Genomic DNA, 21,507 nt, shown 5'->3' on the forward strand with positions numbered 1-21,507 from the left:
TCAGAGGTTGGGCGCGATGCCGCTTGAGGAGACGGAGAGAATGAGAGTTGTGGGGAAGTGAAAGAGTGGACGTGGACAAGGCGAACAAATACCTAGGCAGCATGAGCCTGCCAAGGCAAGATGGCTTGTTGTGGCGTTGCCTGTTCCGGCCGTTAGGCGTTTTTTGTTGTTTGTTTCAACGTGAGCAGCCTCACGTTCGGATCATCAATAGATTAATGATACAAGATAAATATCGCGACTTAAAGTACAAGACATTACATATTGTTATATATGACACTCCGTGCTCGAATCAAGCAGCTTCTATCACTTCTCCCCAAATCTGACCACTAGCTTGCCTCCCGAAACCTTGCCCCCTCGGAGTTTGTCCAGACCCTCGAGTATTCCATCAAATCCAGCCTTCTCTTCAATAGTAGGGATCGGCTTCACAATGTGCAGTGATTGCGGCAGGGCAGAGTAGAAACGGACCAAGCCTTCTCTGTCTGCCGGCTGAACCTCGAACTTGGGGCCAATGGGTGGCAGCCACTGGAAAGGGTGTCCGAGAGCGGTATACGCCATAACTAGATCGTAGGTGACATTGGGGAACTTGGACTTTCCGTTGGGCAGCAGAGTGATGACCTTGCCGCCCTTTTTCTTGATGACCTCGGCGCAGACCGTCGTCGACTTTCCCTCGGAGAAGCAATCAACAGCTTTTGACATGTCGGGATAATCCTTGACGATCTCTTCGACCACTGTGGGTGATCTGTAGTTGTATACAGCATCAGCGCCATACTTCTTGACCAGGTCGAAGGAATGCGGCGAGGCCGTCGTCACGACGGTGCATCCCGCCGCCTTTGCGAGCTGGATGTGGTATAGGCCGGCACTGGTTGATCCGGCGTAGATAAAGATGGTTTCGTTTCTCGGAGCTGCAGCCTTTCCGTCGATGAAAGGGAGCCCGTGGCGCACGTTCACATTGAGCATCGCTGTCACGGCTGAGACGCCGTATGTGGCTGCGTCGGTATCACTGACGTTGTCTGGGACCTTCCAGGCGAGATCGGACTCGACCTTGAGATACTCGGCAAATGCTCCCTTGTCCGGGAAGAGGCCGCCGTGGACGGCGCCGGCGACACGGTCCCCAACCTTCCATGTCGCGCCAGCTGCGTCGCCGACTTTGTCAACCACGCCGGCGTAATCGCAGCCAATGGTTGATCCGGGAGGTGAAATAACGTCGAGATGCTTGAAGTCAGTGGGGTTCAGGGCGACGGCCTTGACTTTGACGAGGATCTCGTTGCTTGTGATGGTGGGAACAGGCACGTTGTCCTGGACCCGACCACCCATGCCACAGTGGCTCTTGTTGGTGGCGGCATTGAGCAGTCGCGTGACAATGCTTCTGTTGGACTTGAGAGCCTTCATCATGTGTAACTTGTGTGAGAGGATAGAGAGGGTGAGAGAGATGAAACGAGGGGAGAGATGCAGCAACGGAAAGATAAGAGGAACCTACTGAAGTCAATTCCACCAGATCTATATAATTACTGTGTATGACGCCGTCACTGTCGGGGCAACTATCATTCCGACCGAGTGCTTAGACTCTTTAGCTGTCGCGCCACCAAACGGAGTTATTTGTCACGGCTAGCTTGATAACTAATTAGCCCGAGTGCCAGTGAACGGGCCTGAGACGAGACACTGCAGTGAATAAAGAACTATTAAGAAGAAGCTCATTTCCATCATGAATCATTGTCAAATCGAATTACTTACTACTCTATCATTACAATGGCGAGCCAACAAAAGCGATCTGTCCTCATAACTGGGTACGTACGCACTGATGCCACTCCCCTGTCTACAACCACCTAACCATCATTGATCAACAGAGCCTCCCAGGGCGGTGCTGGAAATGCACTTGCTTTGGAGTTTGCGGCCAAGGGATACCGCGTCTTTGCCACCGCTCGCTCCCAGAAGACCCTGGGCAACTTGAGGGAGAAGGGGATTGAGACTCTTGTTCTCGATGTTACAGACCCCGACAGCATTCGGGCCCTCGCGATCGAGATTGCGAGTCGCACCCAAGGACGCCTAGACATGTTGATTAACAACGCTGGAACACGTAATTAGCACGGTCGCCTTGAATGTCGCAGTCCAAGTGCTAATCATCAGCCCACAGTGTACGAAGCGCCAGCCGTCGAAGCCGATCCGTCTCGCGTACGTCAACTCTTTGCCACGAACGTCTTTGGCCTTATGGAGATGGTTACTGCCTTCACGCCTCTCCTCCTAGCCTCCGTTTCTCCAAACTACACGCCGACTATTGTCAACGTCGCCTCCATTCTGGCGCGCCTCCCGGGCCTTTTCTCGTCCGCCTACAACGCGAGCAAAGCAGCTGTCGTGTCCTACTCGGATACACTCCGACTCGAAGTCCAACCTCTCGGTCTGAGGGTGGTGACATTATACATGGGCGAGGTTTCAACGCCGTTGATGGCGACCGAAAACATCAACTTTGGCCCCGACAGCATTTACCGTGACGTGGAGGACTCTGTCAAGGCGAGAACGACGACCCATCTCGAGAAGACAATGCCCCCGGCCGAGTTTGCTCGCCAAGTCGTGGGCGCGTTGATCAATGGCAAGGATTCATTCCTATGGAAGGGTACCAATGCGTTCGTCGTGTGGCTTTTGAACGCAGTCGGTCCGAGAACCGTGTTTGATGGCATCATGAAAAAGTCGGGTGGCTTGGACAAGGCCGAGGTCAGGGAGAGCGTCTTCAAGCTGGGTCAAGAACGAGCCAAGAGTGGCTAAATGGGACGGGGCCTGGGTTCGGTAGGGAGTAAGGGGGTCGGTATACTGATTGATTGATTGGCGTTTCCTAGAGTTTGCAATTCTGCCTGCTTTGTGTACCTATAGAAATATTTTTAGATAATGTCTGTATCTTATTAATTATTCCAGAATATCTCTTGTGTTTAACTCGACCGTGGTGGGTACTTGGTGATCCGCTTTAATGCACCGGGGGATCCAACATGCTTCTGGCAGCAGAAAAGCCAAAGCGAAAATAAGTTCCAACTATCTTGACCCAGGGACCAGAAACGTTCCAGACTAAGTGTTTTCGCGCTTCCGTACGGATCTAGTTGGCTAGAGACGGGCTGTCGATCGACAGTGTAGTCACCCGGTTCCCAGTTCGGTCAAACAGCACGCGACGTTCAAGGTTTGTAGTGACCAGGTTATCCCCATTTGCACCATTGCCTGTGAATCTATCGGATCTCTCGCATTGAATGTCGCCTAACTACTTTAACGGGGTATGTGGCAGACATGGCAAGGTCCCGCCTCAAGGGCCGTGGGGTATTTCTCTCTCCATAGAAGTGACGAGTCACCCAAGCGACGAACGATTACTGAGCACGTCAACAATCGTTCTTCCTTCACCGACAGTCTTTCCGGCGACGGTGAAATTGACTGCAACTGTGTTTTTAGTTTTTGCTTTGTAACTGAGACTGTGTCATCACAAGAGAAGGATCTGGATCAACAGAGAAACTGCCGTGCCCTGCTCGGCCGAGCCTCGTCCGGAACTTTCAGGGCAGATCTGCTTGGGCCGGATCAGGATCGTGATTTGGCCGAGTTAACCGGTAGTAGCGGTAGTTCTGAACCAACCGCCGGGGCCTGTTCAAATGATGTGCGTCCGCTTAGAAATCTAGTGTGATTGTAACCGTGTCAGTTTCACGATATCTTGCACAATCTCAGGAAGCATTGGCGGCGAGTGCTGAAGCTTGGGGCTTCTTTAGGAGACACTTGGGTACACACTACTCTTTGCACACTGCAGTTGCCCAATCTCTGCGGCTCCCTTGAGCCAAGCCCGTTAGTGTCGGCAATGGATGGCTACCGCGCGCGGCCTTATAAGGAGTATTACTAAGCGGCTTCTGGCCTGCTGGTGAATGAAGATCGATCCATTGTGGACAAGGCATGAAGACGTCACGAATTAGAGTTTTGCTGCTTCATCCTCGTGCCGATGATGTGATAAAGAGAGCCAGTCTAGCCCCTTTCTGAACTCAATCCCTTGCTAGCGTTTTGTCCCCTGTCGTTCTATACGCGTATGATTCGAAAGTGATGCCTTCCATTGGATCGGAGGCATCCGGATGGCGTTCAAGGGGTGCCCTGGACCTGGCAAGTGTCTTGGCCCGGCTCCACTCGATGCCTCGGTTCAATTTCCTACCATGATGAGTGATCAGAATATTCACTTGTCAGGACTCCGGACAACATTGACTTGCGTCGAGATAGCTTCATATTGCTAATCAAGACTCGGAGAGTTGAATTCGCCCGGAAAACGTTCTGATTTGTCGACTCGACCGCCAAACCCTGCACAATATGGCGGAGAGTTGGCGCTTCACTATGTCCCCGGTTCGTCCGGCGCATCGGTGTAGTTGAACAGCGAGGCCAAGCCCGAATGTATATCGTAGAGTGCTGTTACCGCCTAAGAGGAAACTCGATAAATATCACTCGAATTCCACGCTTTAAGATATTATTCACACTTCAACTCAACTCATTCTACAAATATCTACCAATAACAACACTTTTTCTATCATGTCTTCCTCGACTGTCCTTATCACCGGCGCCAACCGCGGTATCGGCCGGGGTTTCGCTAAGACCTTCCTCGCTAGGCCCTTTACCACTGTTGTGGTTGCCGTGAGAGATCCAGAGCATCCCACTTCCAAGGCCCTCCAGGATCTGCCCAAGGCGGATGGATCTAAGCTGGTCACCGTCCAGCTCGACTCGACAAAGCCGGAGCACGCTGCAGCTGCCGTGGAAAAGCTTAAGAGCGAGCACGGCATTTCCTCCCTGGATATCGTCATTGCAAACGCCGGAATCGCTCAGAACGGTGGTCGTGTCCGCGAGATTAGCATCGACAACATCAACCTTCACCACCAGGTCAACGCGGTTGCCCCCGTCGCCCTCTTCCAGGCTTCCATCGACCTTCTCAAGGCCAGCAAGACTGGAAACCCCATCTTTGTCGCAATCTCCACCTTGATTGGTTCTATCGGATCCATGGAGGCCCTGACCGGGTTCCCCGCCACGCACAGTCCTTACGGCGGCAGCAAGGCCGAACTGAACTACTTCGTCCGCCGCCTTCACTTTGAAGAGGAGTGGCTGACCAGCTTCGTCTTCCACCCTGGCCTGGTCGAGACTGATCTTGCCCAGGGGGCCGTTGCAGGAGCTGGCCTCAAGCTTTCTGATATCGGCGCAATTTCTGTCGACACGAGTGTGGCTGGCATGGTTGGCACCATTGACAAGGCCACGAGGGAGACTAGCGGCACGTTCCAGAACTATGACGGAACTACACTGCCTTGGTAGAGAAGACCAAGGCCTGTATCCACAGCCAAGTATACAGTTGGTCTTGTGCGTTTTTAAACTCACTGGCAACGTTTATTTTGGGCAGACAGGTGATGAATCTCTGGATCGTATAGTGGGAGGACTCACCTCCTGCTGGGATGTTAGATGCAGTACCTGTATTACAAAGCAATAGAAGTCCATACTGCTTAAGAAAAAAATGCCTGTTTCGGTCCGGTTGGACATGAATATCCGAAATGGATCTATATTTCCCTCCCACCGATGTACTTGTTCATATAACCCTAGCCCACCCTGTGATGTAATACTCGGTGTACCTCAGTACACGTCTGGTAACCAATATCGGTGTTCGTGCATTTCCAACTTCAGATGCGTGCTAGCAACAAAGTCTTGGAATGCTTGACCCTTGGCGCGAACCGCTTCCTGACAGTCTCTGTGTGTAGCCGTGCTACCCATTCGCCATATAGTGTGGACTATTATCTTCTTGAGTTTGGGAAACTTGGAGGAAGCTGATGAAACCAGTTCCTCCAAGTCGGGCCAAAGGCAACAGTCGTCGTATACTCTCACCGTCAGTACCTTGAGAGTCGGTGGGACAAGATCTGTTAGACACGTATTCGCAGTTCTTCTTGGAGCATCTGGGCCTTCGATATAATGTCGACAGAAGGCATGTTCATCCAACCTCAGGTCCTCTAGCTTTTCAAACATGGCTAGACTTCTTCCAGTGACAAGACGGCTTTGTTCATCGTCATCCAAGTGGTCAGTGAGGTCGATGTCGATAGACTTGAGCGTGCCTGACAAAGGTCTGAGGCATTTGATCATCTCTCTAGGTGTGAGATGAGTCCCCAGTCCCTCTCCAAAGTAGGGTGCTTGTGAACGATAGGAGAAATGCTCAAGTTTCGGAGCATGCCTTGTGAGCAAGTCCAGGAAAGATGTCGATAGGGGGTCGTTGGAAAGAGCGCAGTGATCGAGTCGAAGGGTGCGAAGAGATTGAGTCGGTCCAGAAAACATAGCACCAAGATTACTATGCGCCACGTCCATACTCTCAAAGCCCTTGTTGTGTCGAATAATTAGTTCGTCCAGGTTCGGTGCCACCTGATGAAGCACCCCAACAGCCGGGATGGAAAAGAAGAAACCCCAGTTCTCCTCGGTGTCGAGGATGACTCGTCGGAGATGTTTCAAGGTGCCATCGGAGCCAAGCTTATTGAGTCGCCGTTGCAAGTAAGTGTATGTTGTCTGCTCGTAATTGCCTTGGTCCTCAAACATGAGATACAGTGTCTCAAGATTCGGCAGCAAAGCTATGAGAAGTTCCATGCAAAACTTGCCCGCAGATAGATCTTCCTCCTCTGCACTTTCAAAGTTTGCATCATCTTCATCTCCCATGCCGAGACGATCCGCAGCAGCTTTGAGCATGTTGAAGTCCTTCTGGGTGGACCAACCACCGACCTCATAGCAGTGCTGACATAGCTCCTTTACCTGTGCAGCGAGATCAGGTCGATCAATGAGCGTTCGAGCAAACTTGACAAAGGCATTTGTGGACCAATTCGTCGGGATCTGTTGAAATCTGTGGAATGCGATGGGTTGGGCAAGACGATGAAAGGTGTGCGATGTTTGACTCAGGGCAAGTAGCGTCCGTTGATTCTCATCGCCGTCAGCCCATCGGTCAAACTTGTTGATATCCTCGGAGCAATGGACGCAGAGCTGGGTGCAAATCTGGAGCTGAATCTCGCAAGGCAAACCGTCTAGGCCTCGTTTCTGCGGCGAGTGACTGGTTTCGGACATTTCGAGAAGATGTTGATCTCGAGTGTCAAGGATGATTCTTGTAAGATTGAAGTGAGAAAGTGAGCATCGAGAGGCTGCTGCCTAGTTGAGCGTGCGTAGCGTGGTGGGAATGGAATCCCTGCTCAGACTTGGCAGCTAAGCAAGATCCTCTTGGCCTACCCTGTACAGCCAAGGAGAACTTCGAGGCCGCCCATCTAACACATCTACTCCCACGTTATTTACTCTTAGGATGAGTGATTCCCTAGAACCCACCTTTGACCTAATTTTGTAGCAATTTCCGAGCCTCTGCCTGCCTATGTTTGAGCCTTTAAACGGGCGCTACCTGCCTATATGCAGACAATGCAAGCAATTTTTAGGTCACATATGGGCAATAGGTACGTGGATAAACACAAATCAAGTTGCTCTAGCCCCAGAAGTAAGGGCGCCTGAACTTATAGCTTACACACAAAGTAAAACAGAACAAGAGGGGCAACAATCTCCACCATACGACGATACCGTGGCATCTTCTTGCCAAGTGTCACACGATACACCTCATGGCCGTCTAAGTGACCTCTGCCAATATCAACCTCCAGCGTGTATGGCTGCTCAGAAAGACCTGTCGGCAACATAGTTGGGCCTCGCCTGATAAAAGTGAGGCTCTGCGGGAGTTGCTCGTGGCCCCATAACTCCTTGTGCTCCGTCTCCTTTTGTTTGTGTTCCTTCCAGAGGCCGAAACCCAGGGCCTCGACAGACTTGAGATCTCCCTTTAATGCTGCAGCTAACAGTTCTGCACCTTTTGAAGGCCGTGTCCATGAATCAGCTGCGAGCGAAAACCAGGCGGTCCCGTCTTCAGCAACGCCAAATGCGAGCACGAAGCGGTTATCACGCCTCGAGTTATCCCACCCTGCGCGAAATAGGTGAAAAGCCACAAATGGCAGTCCATTGTCCCGTAGATAAGCCATCCTGTCCCGATCCCACCACGCGCTAGAGGTGGTGGACAGATGCTGATAGTACTGACTATGAAAGTCGCCTTCAAAGACGAACGCATTGTCTGTAGCTGAGTCGACCGCTTCAGCCATGGTCGACGACATGTGCTTACTGAGATATCTGCGGGACGGAGTTCCAAACACGCTCTCGGATACAATAACGAGGACGTGTGGGTAGGCCCTCGCATACGCTCCATTTCTGTGTCTCTTGAGCCAGACGCCCAAAACCTCATCTGTCGTCGAATCTTCGTCGACGTGATTGAGGCTCAGGGCAAAGATGCCCCTGCCGCTGTCCGCGAGGCTAACCTTGATCTTGACGCCCTTGTTCGTCATGGTGAACTGCGGACTATCCATGCCGGCAACCCCAACCCTGAGGCGAGAAGCGGAAACAAACTCTGATGGCTCCTCGGCTAGTATACCGCGATATCTTGGACCCCGAGCTGACTGCCATAGGAAGATGCTGAGATCGTTGCTGGTCTTCATGATCTCTTCCTGGAGTCGTATAAAGGCGTTCCGTCCTTCCCCATATATCAATGGCATGTTGACGTCGAATATCCCTATCAGGCAATAGGCCATATCCTCTGTTCGTGTCGTCTGGCGATTCGCTGCCCACGACATCCTTCGTCCGACTGGTATAGTGCGTAATGACGTCCGATCTTGAAGGACAGCTTCGTGGATGTTTGTGATCTGCAGAAGCTGATCGGCGAAATCCATCTTTGAACCGCGCAAGCTCCATTCCTTGTCGTAGAACTGTAGCTTACTCGGTGCGATGAGTTCCTGGAGGGTCCACCCTCTTGTAAACCACCTGCACGAGGCCATGGCGTCTGACGAAGCATCGCTCTCCAAGTCGCCAAGGTAGACATAGCAGGTGTCGGCTGACGCGTACCATTGGAACATGGAGTTGATCGACTCAGTTAACTCGCTGCTGCTAGTTTTGTCAATACAGCAGGTGTCGACCCAAGCGAAAGAGAAGCCGTCTTGTCGTGCCAGTCTGCAGAAATCTCTAACCTTTCGACATCCTGAGTTTGAACTTCTTCCCAAAAGGCCGCCTTGAGCGTCCGCCAAGGTTGGCTCGTCATCAGTCCAGGTGTGCGATAGAATGGCATATCTGGGAAACTCAGGGCCAGCGAAACTTTCAATATCTAGAGTTTCAGTATTGATCAAGCGCATCTTGGCAGAAGTTGCAAGTCGCAAAGGAGGAAGCCGAGAAGTCATCACTCAGAGCGGGGTTGATGGAATGTGGCGTCGGCATAGCCACAAGCAGTATTCAGCTGGCAGGGGACCCCTGATGTTATGATCATTTCTTTGGTGGATGTTATGATGGACCCTCTCGAAGATGACAGAGGCATGCCCCAATCACGATCCGGCCTGCTCATTCATTGAGCTGTGTCTCCAGAATGAAGGGATACTTCCAGTGGCCGGCTTCTCAAAGAACCGTGCGAGGTGTCCTTCACTGTCCTCCAGCATCACCTCCTCTTCTTCTTCCTCCTCCTGCTCGTACAAGGGGTTATCCAGAGTTCGTCCCCAGTAGTAATCTTGTCACTTTTGTGATCTTCTTCGGGTCCGTTTGTAACTCGAACCCAGCCTATTGTTGGCGATCTGGTCTTGCTTATCAAGATCTTCCATTGTCGGAAAATGTGATCTTGCATCGGGGAAAAGCCTCACGTCGTCAAAGAAAACCCAGGCTCGCTGACGATATATCTGGAGCTGCAACTCATGTATCCCGAGAAGACGCTCTCTTTGTTCCCACCTGCTCCAAGGTTCGTATCCCGAGTAGTGCTGGAAAATTGGCCTGGGCATGAAGCGACGATGTGGTGAATCTGGGCTAAGGCCGCAATGGTAAATGTTGGGATCGAAAGTTGCGGATTGTTCGTGATGCTTGGCGAAGCGCTGACTGGAGATCCAAGGACTATCGGGCCGTTCGAGATCGTTTGAAAGGGTATTGAACCACCTCCTGAGGTATCTTTTGTAGTCCTCCTGCTCGTGCAGAGACGCTAGGATATGAACCAGTAGATCTAAAAGAAGGCAAGGTAGAATCCTCGACAGATTTCTACTGCGGATATTCATATCCAAGAAATAATCACTGGCGCTGAAATAAACTGTATCTGGGTACAGTAACCCATGCTTAGAACCAGGATATGGCTGACTGTCAGAAGAGCACGAGGCCGGTCGATCTGGTAACCAAGAGTCCCCGCAGTGCACAAAGATGGCACCGTATACCCCTTTGAAATACTCATAAACGCAGTAGAGTTCCTTGTACTCCACAGGCCGCAGCTTTTCATGCATGAACTTGACCTGGTTGGCACAGCCGGTCTGCTCAATTCCAGGCCACACTCGGGGGTGATAAATCTTGCAAAGTAGCTCGTATCGAATAAATGCTCGTAGAAGGCGGGCCTTTTCTGTACGAGTCAAAGTTATGAACTTGACGGCTTTGGCGTCGATTATCTTGCCTTTGAACCGTGGGCCAGGAGAAGTAATGCCAGGGACGGCCATGTATGCGCGTGGGGGAAACGGGTCGGTTGCTTTCGAGAGGTAGTCTTCAATAAACAAGATCAGACGTGAGAAGAGGCGATGGAGGCTCTGAATCGTTGCTTGGTCGGATTGTTGGAAGGGGTTGTTGAATTCTTGGGCTGCCCACTTTTCGATATGACGTTGGATCGGGAGTATCGTATCGATGCAAGGGAAATTGAGGATTGCGAGAGCGTCTTGGACAATTCCTCCATCGCTTTCGCTAATAAGAAGTCTCGTGAGCATTCGCTGCAGGATACTTGTCTTACTCGTAAGAAATAGTGAGCTCATTGCTGGGGATGCCTGGATTAGCGGCATGATGCTTGCCACGGAGTCGACATGAACAAAAAGTTCCACCTGGACGATTGGCGGCAACTTGGAAAATGGATCCATTTTGCATGTGTCGGTTAATGCAGCTGTCCGCGCAGGCGAGATAGAGAATGGAGATGTGCGTTTGAGATGTGAAACTGCCAGGGAAACGCGGAGGGCTAACGAAAGTGATGAACAATTGATCAAGTACTTTTAAATAGTCAGAAGAGCTCAACAAAAGAACTTTGCGAGCACAGCCTCAGCCTCACGGTAGATACTCAACAATCCCGATAAAGTTTGTAGAGCTGCATGACCCTAATATCACCACCCTGAGACAGACATCTGGCGACTACAACGAAGTTCTTTATGCTTCGATGGCTAGTAAGCCGAGCTACCTCCTCTCAACGACATAAATGAGCCATTTACTTGATGAACAACTTGTTTACTTATTTCTTGTGCTTATTGTTAGTCATTGCGAGGGTAGTACCTAAAATAACAAACAAGACATTGCAGAATACTTACATGCCGGCATTCAAACCTACGACCATAAAACGCCGTACCCTAAACATTACAACCTTGAAGGCGAACTTTGTCTACCGTCAAGGTCAGGAAACTTCCAAAAGGCAGTTATCCGGACAGTGTTTAACATCTTGTTTTTAGTATCGTTGTTAGGATCAATAACATCCCAGTCGTGTACAGTACCAAAGAGCACCATACTAAACACATGACAGCATCAAAAGCCAATGTAATGAAGCATCCCAACTGAAACATCCATATCGTTAGTGTTTTTTCAGTGTCGCTACGCTCCTGGATGGATGAAATGGCTTTTGTTATTAGCCGTTGACATTGGCCCTCACACCAAAAGGCCACCGGGGGGCTTTCATTAGGCTTGCGTGTACCAAGCACCCCACGCACTGACAGACGACAGAAATACTAGCTCTAGAGCCTTTCTCGAACAGTTGGGACCTGCTTAATGGCCTGCAAGCCGAGATTGCGTTGCGTTGGCGAGTGGTCCAGACAAAGCCCCTACCTCCAAGGTATGCCAGCCAACCCCTTGATTCCCTATTACCCCATAAGGTCGAATATTCTACGCGCTTGGTTATGCGGACAGCGAAAGCTCATGCAGGCCCCATTACTGCAGTTCTTTCTGAGATTGGGTCTTGGTGATTCCAGGCGACTTCCATGGCTAGAGAAATGTTTCAGCAAAGAAGCGTTGCACGCTTTGCCCCGCGGAATCAGTCCCCTTTAGCACAAGAAGTACAAGAAGCCCAGGCTTTTGAAGCGAAGAAGGCATGAAAGATACTCCTTTAATCTTGCCGAGGAAGCGAATGCCTTGTCTTGTTCGTATTTGGGTTTCTGTAGCCAGCACCCATGTCTACGCATTGGAATTCAATAGTGAATAAAGCGGAAACAGTGCATGCCTGGCTCAGAGGCACATCTTCTATTAATGCGCCACGGAACCAACAACGACCTAGCGACTCCAGGCGGTTTCTATGCTTCTTAATAGTCCGCCCGATCTTTCAGCACAGCAAAATGATATCTTCCTATTTTTAATCTTGTCAAATGCACTACAGGACATCACTGGCCACTTTCAGGTCCCGGTTCGCTCCCACGCATATTATGCTTCCCTAGCTTCGGCAATGGCGAAATGACATGGAACTAGGAAGAGGCTGTTGATAGCTCCCGGCTGAAGCCGCAAAGTTAACTGGGCCCGTGTTGGTGTTGCCAGGGGAGCTCGCAAAGTTAATTAGACATAATTCTCCGTTGAATAACAGGCAGATTATAGGCAAGGACATTGGAACTGGTATCGGGCGGTGCGGGAGAGGTTGGGAAGCTGTCACGGGAAGACAGAGCAAGGGGATTAATACGAGCTTTCCGTATTAACCCTGCATATCCCAATTTCGTCTGGACTTTGTAAACTATTCAATTTTCTAACCGTAACTAGACCGCCTGAGCCATGTGATCAGGTAAGCGGCAGGGGAGTAAGTCAGCCAAAGGTCAGCACTAAAGAGTCTCGCCTCTCTATGCATGAAGCAATGCATCGGGCGGTCGGTCAGGCGGACGACGGGCAATCGGCAGATGCCCTCGGCACACGATCGGAAAGGATCACCGCCCGTTCCGGATTCGGCATGGCAGCTTGGCCGGGGATGATCTCTCACCCCGCAAATGGCCTGACACGATGGAGCTTCTCCAGAATACGAACCGATCATCCTCGTATAGGTCATAAATAGCGCGAGTGTCGATGTCATAGTGGATCGCCGTAGAATATGGAAAAGTTCCATGCAGAGCTCGTATGCTTAAAGGCAGCTGTCTCCCAACAGCATCTATCTTCTTCACCAAGCTACTCATTCACTCACTACACCTTCTCAAGCTCAACTCATCAATAATTAAATCAGTCACCATGAAGTTCGCCATCTTCACCACTCTTACTGCTCTCCTCGGCAGCGCTGCTGCTGCCAACCAGGCCATTGTCATCAACGATTGCTCTACCGACATCTATGTCCAGTCTTACCCCTACAACGGCGGTGCTCCCGGCCCCTTGACCACTGTCAAGCCCGGAAAGCGATTCTCTGAGAACCTTCGCTCTACTGGCTCCGTACGCTGACTTCATTTACTTGTTCACACGGATTGTGACTAACACTATGAAATAGACCGTCAAGATCGCCAAGACCCGAACCTTGACCAGCCCCCTCTTCTTCGGTTACTCGTCTACCTCCAAGCCCGACTATGTCTACTATGAGTTCAGCACGTAAGTAAAGATCCTTACTACCTAACATTCAACGATGCTAACTCCAATACCAGCGAGTGGGGAAACCCCTTCGCCAAGGAGCGCAACATCCTCAGCCCCGGTGCTGGCTGTGAGAAGTTTGACTGTGCTCCCAATGCCGCCAGCTGCTACAGCACTCCCAGCATGAAGAAGGTCTACGGCTGCCCCAGCCCTGTTAATGTCTATGCCCGCGTCTGCGCCAAGTAAAAGGCGAATCTTGTAATGTAATTCCATGCACGATGAGATAGATCATCGTCCATGTGCCACCCACGTGGGAAAACTACCCTGAATACCTACACATAGCCTGCGTATAATAAGATAAAAAGTGGAAAAAAGCTGCTTCATTTAGTCGATGTGAACATGGTGCTATGGCCAGAGTCTTCAGTGACAGCCACATGTGACAACAGAAAACATCAAATCAATGCATGCGTCAGATCTTGATGAAGCCAAAGTATTAACATTAATATTTTCGCTCTGGTGTGTGTAAATGTGCAAAACAGACCCTTGAATGGGTAGCTACTTCATGATAGACACAGAGAACTTTGACTGAAGCGAACGAGATGGAATAGGGTAGGAAGCTATTGAGCAGCATAAATGAACGAATTGCCACAGTACTTGTGTATCTTTCACTTTTGCCTTTGGTATAGTGTTCTATTGTGTTCCACAGAAGCCAATAGGAGAGCATGAAGTCATGAATATATTGGAAATCTCCGTATGGAAAGGACAAAGTCGTTGCGAGTTGAGACATAGCCTTTTAGTCGACCATGTATTAGACGAAGGGAGAGGGGGTGGCTTCTCTCTCTTTCTCTCCAAAACACGAAATACTACAACTGGCCAAAAGCCTATTAATCTTAATGATTCACTTCCACCACTAGTTTCTTCGGCCAATCACGGCGGTGCGTGATACGAAGGATGTTGTTGTGATGGTCTTTCGTTGTGTTACGGCTGTTTTATTTCTGTTGAGTTGCTCCGAGGCCCCCGCCCCCGGGCCTTGTGCAGCCTTTTGGCTAAGTTGTTGTGATAGTCTCTACTTTCGGGTGGAGTCTATTCGATCATTTTGGCCAGTCCTGGAGGATGGGGCAGGCAAATCCTGGTGTGCCAAAGGTTTATGTAATCGAAGAGAGAGTTGGGGGCCATTCTTTCATCCCATGAAGTCATCATTAGCTGCCTGATAGTTGTTATTCCGGAGGGAGACCGAGATGATGGCAGCCAAGCCAAGTGTGGGCCGACGAAGCGGAGCAAATGACGTTTAAAGGATCAAAGCTGATCAGGACGACTTGTAGATCTTGTACCTTGTCAAAAATGGCTAATGACAATGCCTGGTCAACTGGAGCAGAGAATAATGACGATCATTCCACATCTGCATGAGGCTGCATTGTATCGAAAATTCAGGACATGGATTGTGGGGATCATCTGTATCGTAATGGGCTGCATATTAGGGCAGAGCCACGAGCTGAAAGCATGGCTCGTATATGTAGAGTATCCCTGCTTCGGAGAATCTTGCAGGCATTACTACAATTGCATTCTGCCTTACGCCCAGCATACCTGTCAGACAAATCCTTCAGGATGCTCAGACCGCCTCACAATGACACAAGGCAGCATTTTGCCCCCGTTTACCAACCCATAGTTCCTGAATGGCGCTTTTCGCAAATCTTTGTTAACCAAGATTCGCCTACATGTATCGAGCTAGAGGTTCCGGGGTGAGTCTGTGAATAAATCAGATAGGATGACCGATTGACACGCCTATTGTTGAATATCTACGGCTCCGAAGAGGGCATCAACCGCAATAGTAAAGAATACAATCATGGACATCCATGGATAGTAAAACACGCGCCGTGGGCGAGGGGTGACTAATTCCCACGACTTCGCCTCAACCAACGATCCTACTGTTGATTGAGTGCTGACGTGCAAAAAGCACATAGGTGGATGGGAAAGATACCCCAGTTGCTGCCTACTGGGCCACCGTAGTCCTATGTTTCAAAGCATTTTACCTGCCTAATGAATGCTGACATGCTCTTCATTATTAACAAGCGGATCGTCTTGACTTGTGCGACGAAACAGTCGGAATAGCCCAACCATTTCGACAATGCTCGGTAGGAATAATGAAAATCTTCTGGTTCCTTGCCGTTTATATTTGGTGCTGGATCATTGGAAGTCAAGGTGCGTGATATCGTCTCCCATTTGTGGATTGCCGGTGCCTCTAATGCTCAGCCCCAGCTCTCCCTGGACAATTCAGTTTATTGCAAGACTACACACGGGTCGAAAGTCATGAGGTTATTCCGGATGCAGAGAATGCGCAAGTCTCGTCGGCGATGAGACTCGAGTTGAAATTGGAAGGCACCAAATACAACATCCGGCTCGTATTGACGTCCAACGATGAACTAACTGCCTCACTCACCTCCGTCACCATTCTTGGCCGGAGGGGAGAATCACGGGTATCCAGGCCAGAGCATGGCAGTCGAGCTTTCAAAGGATCAGCACATATTTCAGAGCATGGACGTCCTGGTTGGAGAAGAACTGGATGGGCAAGGGTCATGCAGCTTGATAAAATTAAAGGCCAAAAGTCTGGAATCGCCCCACCCACCACTTAGACACCTCATTTTCAACCTTCATCTTCACTCTGCATTTCCGCAATAAATAGAGGTTATATTGAAATAAAAGCTATACTATTTTGAAGCCCTGATTCTATAGATCAATATTTGGTATACCATCCTCGCGCACGGATACAGGCGCGCAGCCTGTTGCGTGCCGAAGTCGTCAGCTTCAAAATCAGTCGGTCAGGCAAGGCCTCCCACGCTTCTTAGATCCATTTAATCAGCAGCTTCCTATCAGCCTCATTACTTCGTAATCGGACATACCGAGGGTGCAGTCTTCGAAGCTTGGCCTTCAAGGCCTTCCAGATATGTTCAATAGGGTTTAAATCCGGCGAGTGTGCCGGCCAGTTAATGGGCCGGATCCCATGCAAAAGCAGCCAGTCCATTAATGCCTTGGCAGTGTGAATACGGGCGTTATCCTGCTGGAAAAGCTCGAAGTTATCGAGGAAGGGAAGGAGACCTTCTGTAAGGGCCTTTCTATAGCTCCAGGATGAGTATCCCTTCCTCTTGGCCAGCTGATCTCTTATCATCGCGATGATATGCGTTCTTCTTGCTCCGGCGATGCCTCCCCACATCATAATTAACTAACGAGGCTTTCCATAAGACTAGGTATTCACTAAATTCTTCCTATATTTCTCATCAGGGCGTCGGAAGACCCAGCCGTCGGGGTTATTAGGCGCATTTTGAACTATGACTTCGTCGGTGAAGCAGATCTACGAGAGGTGTCAACGAGGAAAAACGGCTCTATCTTTGATGCCTCATACCTTAATATAATCATCTAGACGATGTATCCAAAATTGACTATGTTTAAGCCTCTCTTTTGCGTCTTCTTCTGATAGCTGGATCCGTCTTCTTGACCGCCATTTGCGGCGCCAATGGCTGTGAAGACGGCGCTTTAAGGTGCGAATAGAGACATCTAACTCTAGCTCAATTAATACATCTTGCCATGTGAGATCGCGATGCCGGTTAATATATGAATTAATCCGTACAATCTGCAAAGCCGAGAGCTTCTTTGGACGCCCTTTTCGGGGCCTCGATCGTAGGTTATGGTGGTTTTCCCAGCGTCTCTTTGTCTTAGAGATCGTGCCTTGCGTTGTGCCGAAATTGGCTGCAACCTCCTTCTGAGGTTTGCCGGCACGTAGCTCGGCCATTATCGCAGCCCTTTGCTCGGGAGTAAATTCATGATTAGATTCGCGATCAGCGCTTATTTCAGGGCCAAAAGAGCCTGATTCAGAAGCCATTTTGCTATTAATTCTGGAGGTCAATGAAGAAGGGATTGATGAGCGACTTTCGCAGAAAGTGGGGTTGCCGCGAGGCGATTCCAGACTTTTGGCACGTGATTGTAGGAACAGCGATATTTTCCAAGGCGCTTTCCAGGTCGATGGTGACATCTATCACATTGAGGTGGACCCTGCTCATATTGCGAGACGAGGCATCATGGATCCAAAAAGAGCCCGTTTGGTTATACGAAAAAGCACCGACAGTCCTGAGCAAACCAACGGCGGTACACTATTTGGACGAACAGCATCGTGCTCTAATGGTGACTCGGGGTTCGGGCATTTGAGTGAACGGCAGCTTCTATCGAGTCGACATCAACATACACAACACTATGATCCCCGGGACACTGTCAACGAGGCCGAGGAAACAGAGGGCTGCCCAAAGCAAAGGAAAGTTGCCATGCTTGGCATCGCTACTGACTGTTCCTACACCGCCGAGTTCGACAGCCTGGCCGATGTCCAGTCCAACATCTTGAATCAGATCAACACAGTATCCCAAGTATACGAGGACACCTTCAATATCGCGCTCAGAGTCATGAACCTCACAATCAGCGACCGACACTGCCCCGTTGAAGCTCCTGACTCTGCCCCCTGGAATCTGGGCTGCACTTCGAAAGAGAATGTTGCTGATCGTCTGAGTCTATTCTCCAAATGGAGAGCAAGATTCAACCATGGCATCGACGATATACGACCTGCCGTATGGACTCTTCTGACAGCTTGCAACAGCGAATCGACTGTTGGGATGTCGTGGGAAGGCCAGGTCTGTGAGCTTCGTTACTCTAAGAATGAAGACGGGAGGATAGTGGCTGCAACTAATATTGTCGTTCGGACGCAATACGAGTGGAAAGTCATGGCCCACGAGATTGCTCACAGTTTCGGTGCTGCACATGATTGTACTAGCAGCATGTGCAAGGCGGATGGATGGTACGACGGCGAGCCATGCTGCCAGCTCAGCAGCAACCTGTGTGACGCCAAAGCCCAATATCTAATGAACCCGTCACCCAAGTCGGACATGAAGGCTTTCTCGCCCTGCACGATAACACAGATCTGCTCAAAGATAGGTCAAGGGTCCGTTGACACCGACTGTCTCCTAAGTGAGGATGATGTTCCGGCGACCTCGAATAGCACAGCACAATGTGGGAATGGGATCCTGGAAGAAGGTGAGGACTGCGATTGCGGCGGCACATCTTCCTGCGAATCTGTCAAAGACTCCTGCTGCGACCCCGAGACCTGTCGATTTGTCGAAAAGGCTGTCTGCGACCCGGTGCACCATGACTGCTGCACAGATCAATGTCAGCCTGCATCAAGAGGCTTGGTTTGCCGGGGAAGTAAGGGAGCTTGCGACCCCGAGGAGTTATGCGATGGAAACTCAACCACGTGCCCACTCGATGTCATACGACCAGACGGGGAAGTCTGTGAGGAGCATCGTGTTGCAAATTTGGCATGCGCTTCAGGGGTATGCACATCTCGAGACCTGCAATGCCAGCAACGGTTCCCCGCCCATAACAATACCCTGAAACACTGCGACAGCAACAGCTGCAAACTGAACTGCCGCCCTGTCGAAGAAATCAATGAGGACAAGTGCCCATCAGAGGTGGAGGAGCTGCTCCTGGATGGTACGCCTTGCGGGGACGGACGTCGATGTTTCAACGGCAAGTGTGAGAAGCCAAAGTCAGAGCGACAAGAGGACTCGGGCACGTGGCTCACAACGAAGAGAATCATTATTGTTGTTTGTTCAGTTGTCGGAGGATTCCTTGTTTTTGCGGTTATGGCATGTGCCTTCAATCGCATCCGACATCAAAGGAGAGGAGGGGCGATGAAACAGGCGAGAATGACATCCACGGACGATTCTCACTGAGATACAAGTCGGCAGTGATTTATAAGTTACGGCAACTTGCACGAGGACTCTATAGCTATTTAAGAATTTAAGGATGGTGGCGCACGATCTAGGACTTTGGTTATGCAGTATATATGGATGACAGTGCGTGTATCTGGCCTGATGTCTCGGGTTCTTACTATTATATCCCCGAGTGTCCACGGGGTGTATTATCGGGATTTTTACTCCATAGCATATCATTTACCTGAGGGGGCGAGTTACGCATGAATCTTGATAGCGGTCTTTAAATATGAAATTTGGACTATGATTGTCCGCCTCGAGAGAACTATATAAACCACACCGTAGTAGAAGTCCAACCAAATTCGAATGAAAAAGAAGTTCGTCTAGCCACAGCAATCAGTTAACCTTCCAGCCAATACTAGCTTCTGCAGAAGAAACTAAAGAGTCAGCAATGGTCTTGTGGAGCAGACTCAGAAAGGACCATGTCCGCTGGGGACGTCGGTACAAGGCTACAACCTTGCTTGGACTTGGTTGTTTACATATTGTCCGAGGCTTACAAACCATTGTATTCCCTCCTCCCCAATGGGATGCGAGGAATAACTTGGGATATATCCGTCGACGCCCAGGCATTACAATTAACTTGCCGGGTAAACGGCTATCAAGTTCATCCTCGGATTACTGGTTAGTGCCCAATGAGGATGGTCAATAGCACACCGTTGTCAAATATATCCGATAGGTGTCGGATCTTGTATGGATGCGGGGTGGCAAGTTCGAAGTAATTTGCCGATTGACCGTCGCTGTTCGGATCCGACAACAAGTATCGTATGACTTTAATCCCACTTGCGGTAGCTGGGTAATATAAAGACAATAAGGAGTGGAGTGATATAGCTGCGAATGTGACAAATAAAAGTATGAAAGGAAAGGGACGGAAATTCTAGTCCAATAGATTATGCAAGTGTGAAACAACTCTTCCTTTTCTCCGCATCAAGGTACACCTTTTGAGGCCTTTTTTCCGTCTCGTGCTGGTAAGCAACTTGGACCAAGTGTCTTTATATCCGACTACCTTCGGAATTTAAGTCCATATGGAAGAATTCTGTCCCGTTGATCCGGAGTTAATGATTACTGAATAAGATGAAAAGTTAGATTTCTCTCCTGGTCAGTACTCGGGAGTCTGCCCAAAATAATCCAGCGTCGTACTTCCACCTCTTTGAAGACATTGTCCAACTCCCAAAATTTCTTTTCACAATGGTGTACCCTAAAATAACAAAACTTCTCTTGCTTCTGCTGGCTCTGTCGTTTGAGCCAGCTCAGGCTTCACCTACCGCAAAAAACGGCATTTCCTACCGTCATACTGTGCCTCGACGAACGATTGCTGGTATCAAAGTTGTCGACACTCCAATCGTGCGCGACGCCCATGACTACGCTCTCAAACACAGCAGTGACTTTACCTACAAGCATATCATGCGGAGTTGGCTATTTGGTGCCATTGTCATCGAACACAACGAGACCCTTCGCAACACCGTCGACTTGGAGGTGCATGCTGTGGCTGCTCTTCTTCACGACTTGGGTTGGGACCAAACTCCCGGCTCGCCATTTGTGAGCCATGATAAGAGATTCGAGGTGGATGGTGCAATTGCCGCCAGGGAATTCATCCAGAATAACAAATATGGTAAAAAGTGGGATGAGCGAAGAGTACAGCTTGTTTGGGACGCCATTGCTCTTCATACCCAACCTAGTATCTTCAACTACAAAGAACTCGAGGTTGTAACTACAGGCAACGGAATCTTGTCCGATTTCCAGGGCCCCTTTCTCGGCATCACCAAGGAAGAGTATTCTGCCGTGCTCTCAGAGTTTCCCAGCAACGGCATGAGGGATGGCCTGAACAATACTATCATTTGGCTTTGTCAGTCGAAGCCAGCTACGACATACGGTGGGTTAACATGACATGAAACCAGAGAATATTTACTGACGAACTTGCAGACACGTGGATGCAGCCTTGGGGAGACAGTTATGTCTCAAGCTACCAGTCTGAGGGAAACAGGCTTTTTGATGACTTGTTCTTGAATCTCCCTTAATATCAGACGAATAGGTCTCATAGGAAAACTCAGCTCTGCATAGGCCCGGATCCGTACCATAGTTCCGATCAAACCTAGATAGAGGCTTCAAACCTAGATCAATCTCA

The 21,507-nt window shown here is 49.9% G+C and overlaps 10 protein-coding genes across 10 annotated transcripts; 5 read left to right on the plus strand and 5 right to left on the minus strand.

The window, feature by feature from the left end:
• Positions 1-303: 303 nt before the first annotated feature.
• MRS44_011662 (uncharacterized protein) lies at positions 304-1,389 on the minus strand (the record flags this gene model as incomplete). The annotated part of the gene is made up of 1 exon (XM_046278366.2): positions 304-1,389. The coding sequence occupies one exon, from the start codon at positions 1,387-1,389 to the stop codon at positions 304-306; it is 1,086 nt and encodes a 361-aa protein (XP_046134620.2).
• Positions 1,390-1,746: 357 nt separating this feature from the next.
• MRS44_011663 (uncharacterized protein) lies at positions 1,747-2,757 on the plus strand (the record flags this gene model as incomplete). Its single annotated transcript, XM_046278365.2, has 3 exons — positions 1,747-1,784; positions 1,845-2,074; positions 2,132-2,757. The coding sequence occupies 3 exons, from the start codon at positions 1,747-1,749 to the stop codon at positions 2,755-2,757; spliced, it is 894 nt and encodes a 297-aa protein (XP_046134619.1).
• Positions 2,758-4,527: 1,770 nt separating this feature from the next.
• MRS44_011664 (uncharacterized protein) lies at positions 4,528-5,295 on the plus strand (the record flags this gene model as incomplete). The annotated part of the gene is made up of 1 exon (XM_046283958.2): positions 4,528-5,295. The coding sequence occupies one exon, from the start codon at positions 4,528-4,530 to the stop codon at positions 5,293-5,295; it is 768 nt and encodes a 255-aa protein (XP_046134618.2).
• A 312-nt stretch (positions 5,296-5,607) lies between these two features.
• MRS44_011665 (uncharacterized protein) lies at positions 5,608-7,068 on the minus strand (the record flags this gene model as incomplete). Its single annotated transcript, XM_046275688.2, has 1 exon — positions 5,608-7,068. One exon carries the CDS (start codon positions 7,066-7,068, stop codon positions 5,608-5,610), a length of 1,461 nt encoding a protein of 486 aa, XP_046134617.2.
• Positions 7,069-7,499: 431 nt separating this feature from the next.
• MRS44_011666 (uncharacterized protein) lies at positions 7,500-9,203 on the minus strand (the record flags this gene model as incomplete). The annotated part of the gene is made up of 1 exon (XM_046279966.2): positions 7,500-9,203. One exon carries the CDS (start codon positions 9,201-9,203, stop codon positions 7,500-7,502), a length of 1,704 nt encoding a protein of 567 aa, XP_046134616.2.
• Positions 9,204-9,389: 186 nt separating this feature from the next.
• MRS44_011667 (uncharacterized protein) lies at positions 9,390-10,934 on the minus strand (the record flags this gene model as incomplete). The annotated part of the gene is made up of 2 exons (XM_065619808.1): positions 9,390-9,568; positions 9,614-10,934. 2 exons carry the CDS (start codon positions 10,932-10,934, stop codon positions 9,390-9,392), a joined length of 1,500 nt encoding a protein of 499 aa, XP_065475880.1.
• Positions 10,935-13,251: 2,317 nt separating this feature from the next.
• MRS44_011668 (uncharacterized protein) lies at positions 13,252-13,824 on the plus strand (the record flags this gene model as incomplete). Its single annotated transcript, XM_046280962.2, has 3 exons — positions 13,252-13,446; positions 13,502-13,599; positions 13,653-13,824. 3 exons carry the CDS (start codon positions 13,252-13,254, stop codon positions 13,822-13,824), a joined length of 465 nt encoding a protein of 154 aa, XP_046134614.1.
• A 2,222-nt stretch (positions 13,825-16,046) lies between these two features.
• MRS44_011669 (uncharacterized protein) lies at positions 16,047-16,741 on the minus strand (the record flags this gene model as incomplete). The annotated part of the gene is made up of 2 exons (XM_065619809.1): positions 16,047-16,080; positions 16,476-16,741. 2 exons carry the CDS (start codon positions 16,739-16,741, stop codon positions 16,047-16,049), a joined length of 300 nt encoding a protein of 99 aa, XP_065475881.1.
• Positions 16,742-17,648: 907 nt separating this feature from the next.
• On the plus strand, positions 17,649-19,346 carry MRS44_011670 (uncharacterized protein; the record flags this gene model as incomplete). The annotated part of the gene is made up of 1 exon (XM_046270828.2): positions 17,649-19,346. One exon carries the CDS (start codon positions 17,649-17,651, stop codon positions 19,344-19,346), a length of 1,698 nt encoding a protein of 565 aa, XP_046134613.2.
• Positions 19,347-20,570: 1,224 nt separating this feature from the next.
• Positions 20,571-21,269, plus strand: MRS44_011671 (uncharacterized protein; the record flags this gene model as incomplete). The annotated part of the gene is made up of 1 exon (XM_046280961.2): positions 20,571-21,269. One exon carries the CDS (start codon positions 20,571-20,573, stop codon positions 21,267-21,269), a length of 699 nt encoding a protein of 232 aa, XP_046134612.2.
• Positions 21,270-21,507: the final 238 nt, after the last annotated feature.

Source organism: Fusarium solani (assembly GCF_023522795.1).
Source record: "Fusarium solani strain SB1 chromosome Unknown bctg00000007, whole genome shotgun sequence".
NCBI classification, from domain to species: Eukaryota; Fungi; Ascomycota; class Sordariomycetes; order Hypocreales; family Nectriaceae; genus Fusarium; species Fusarium solani.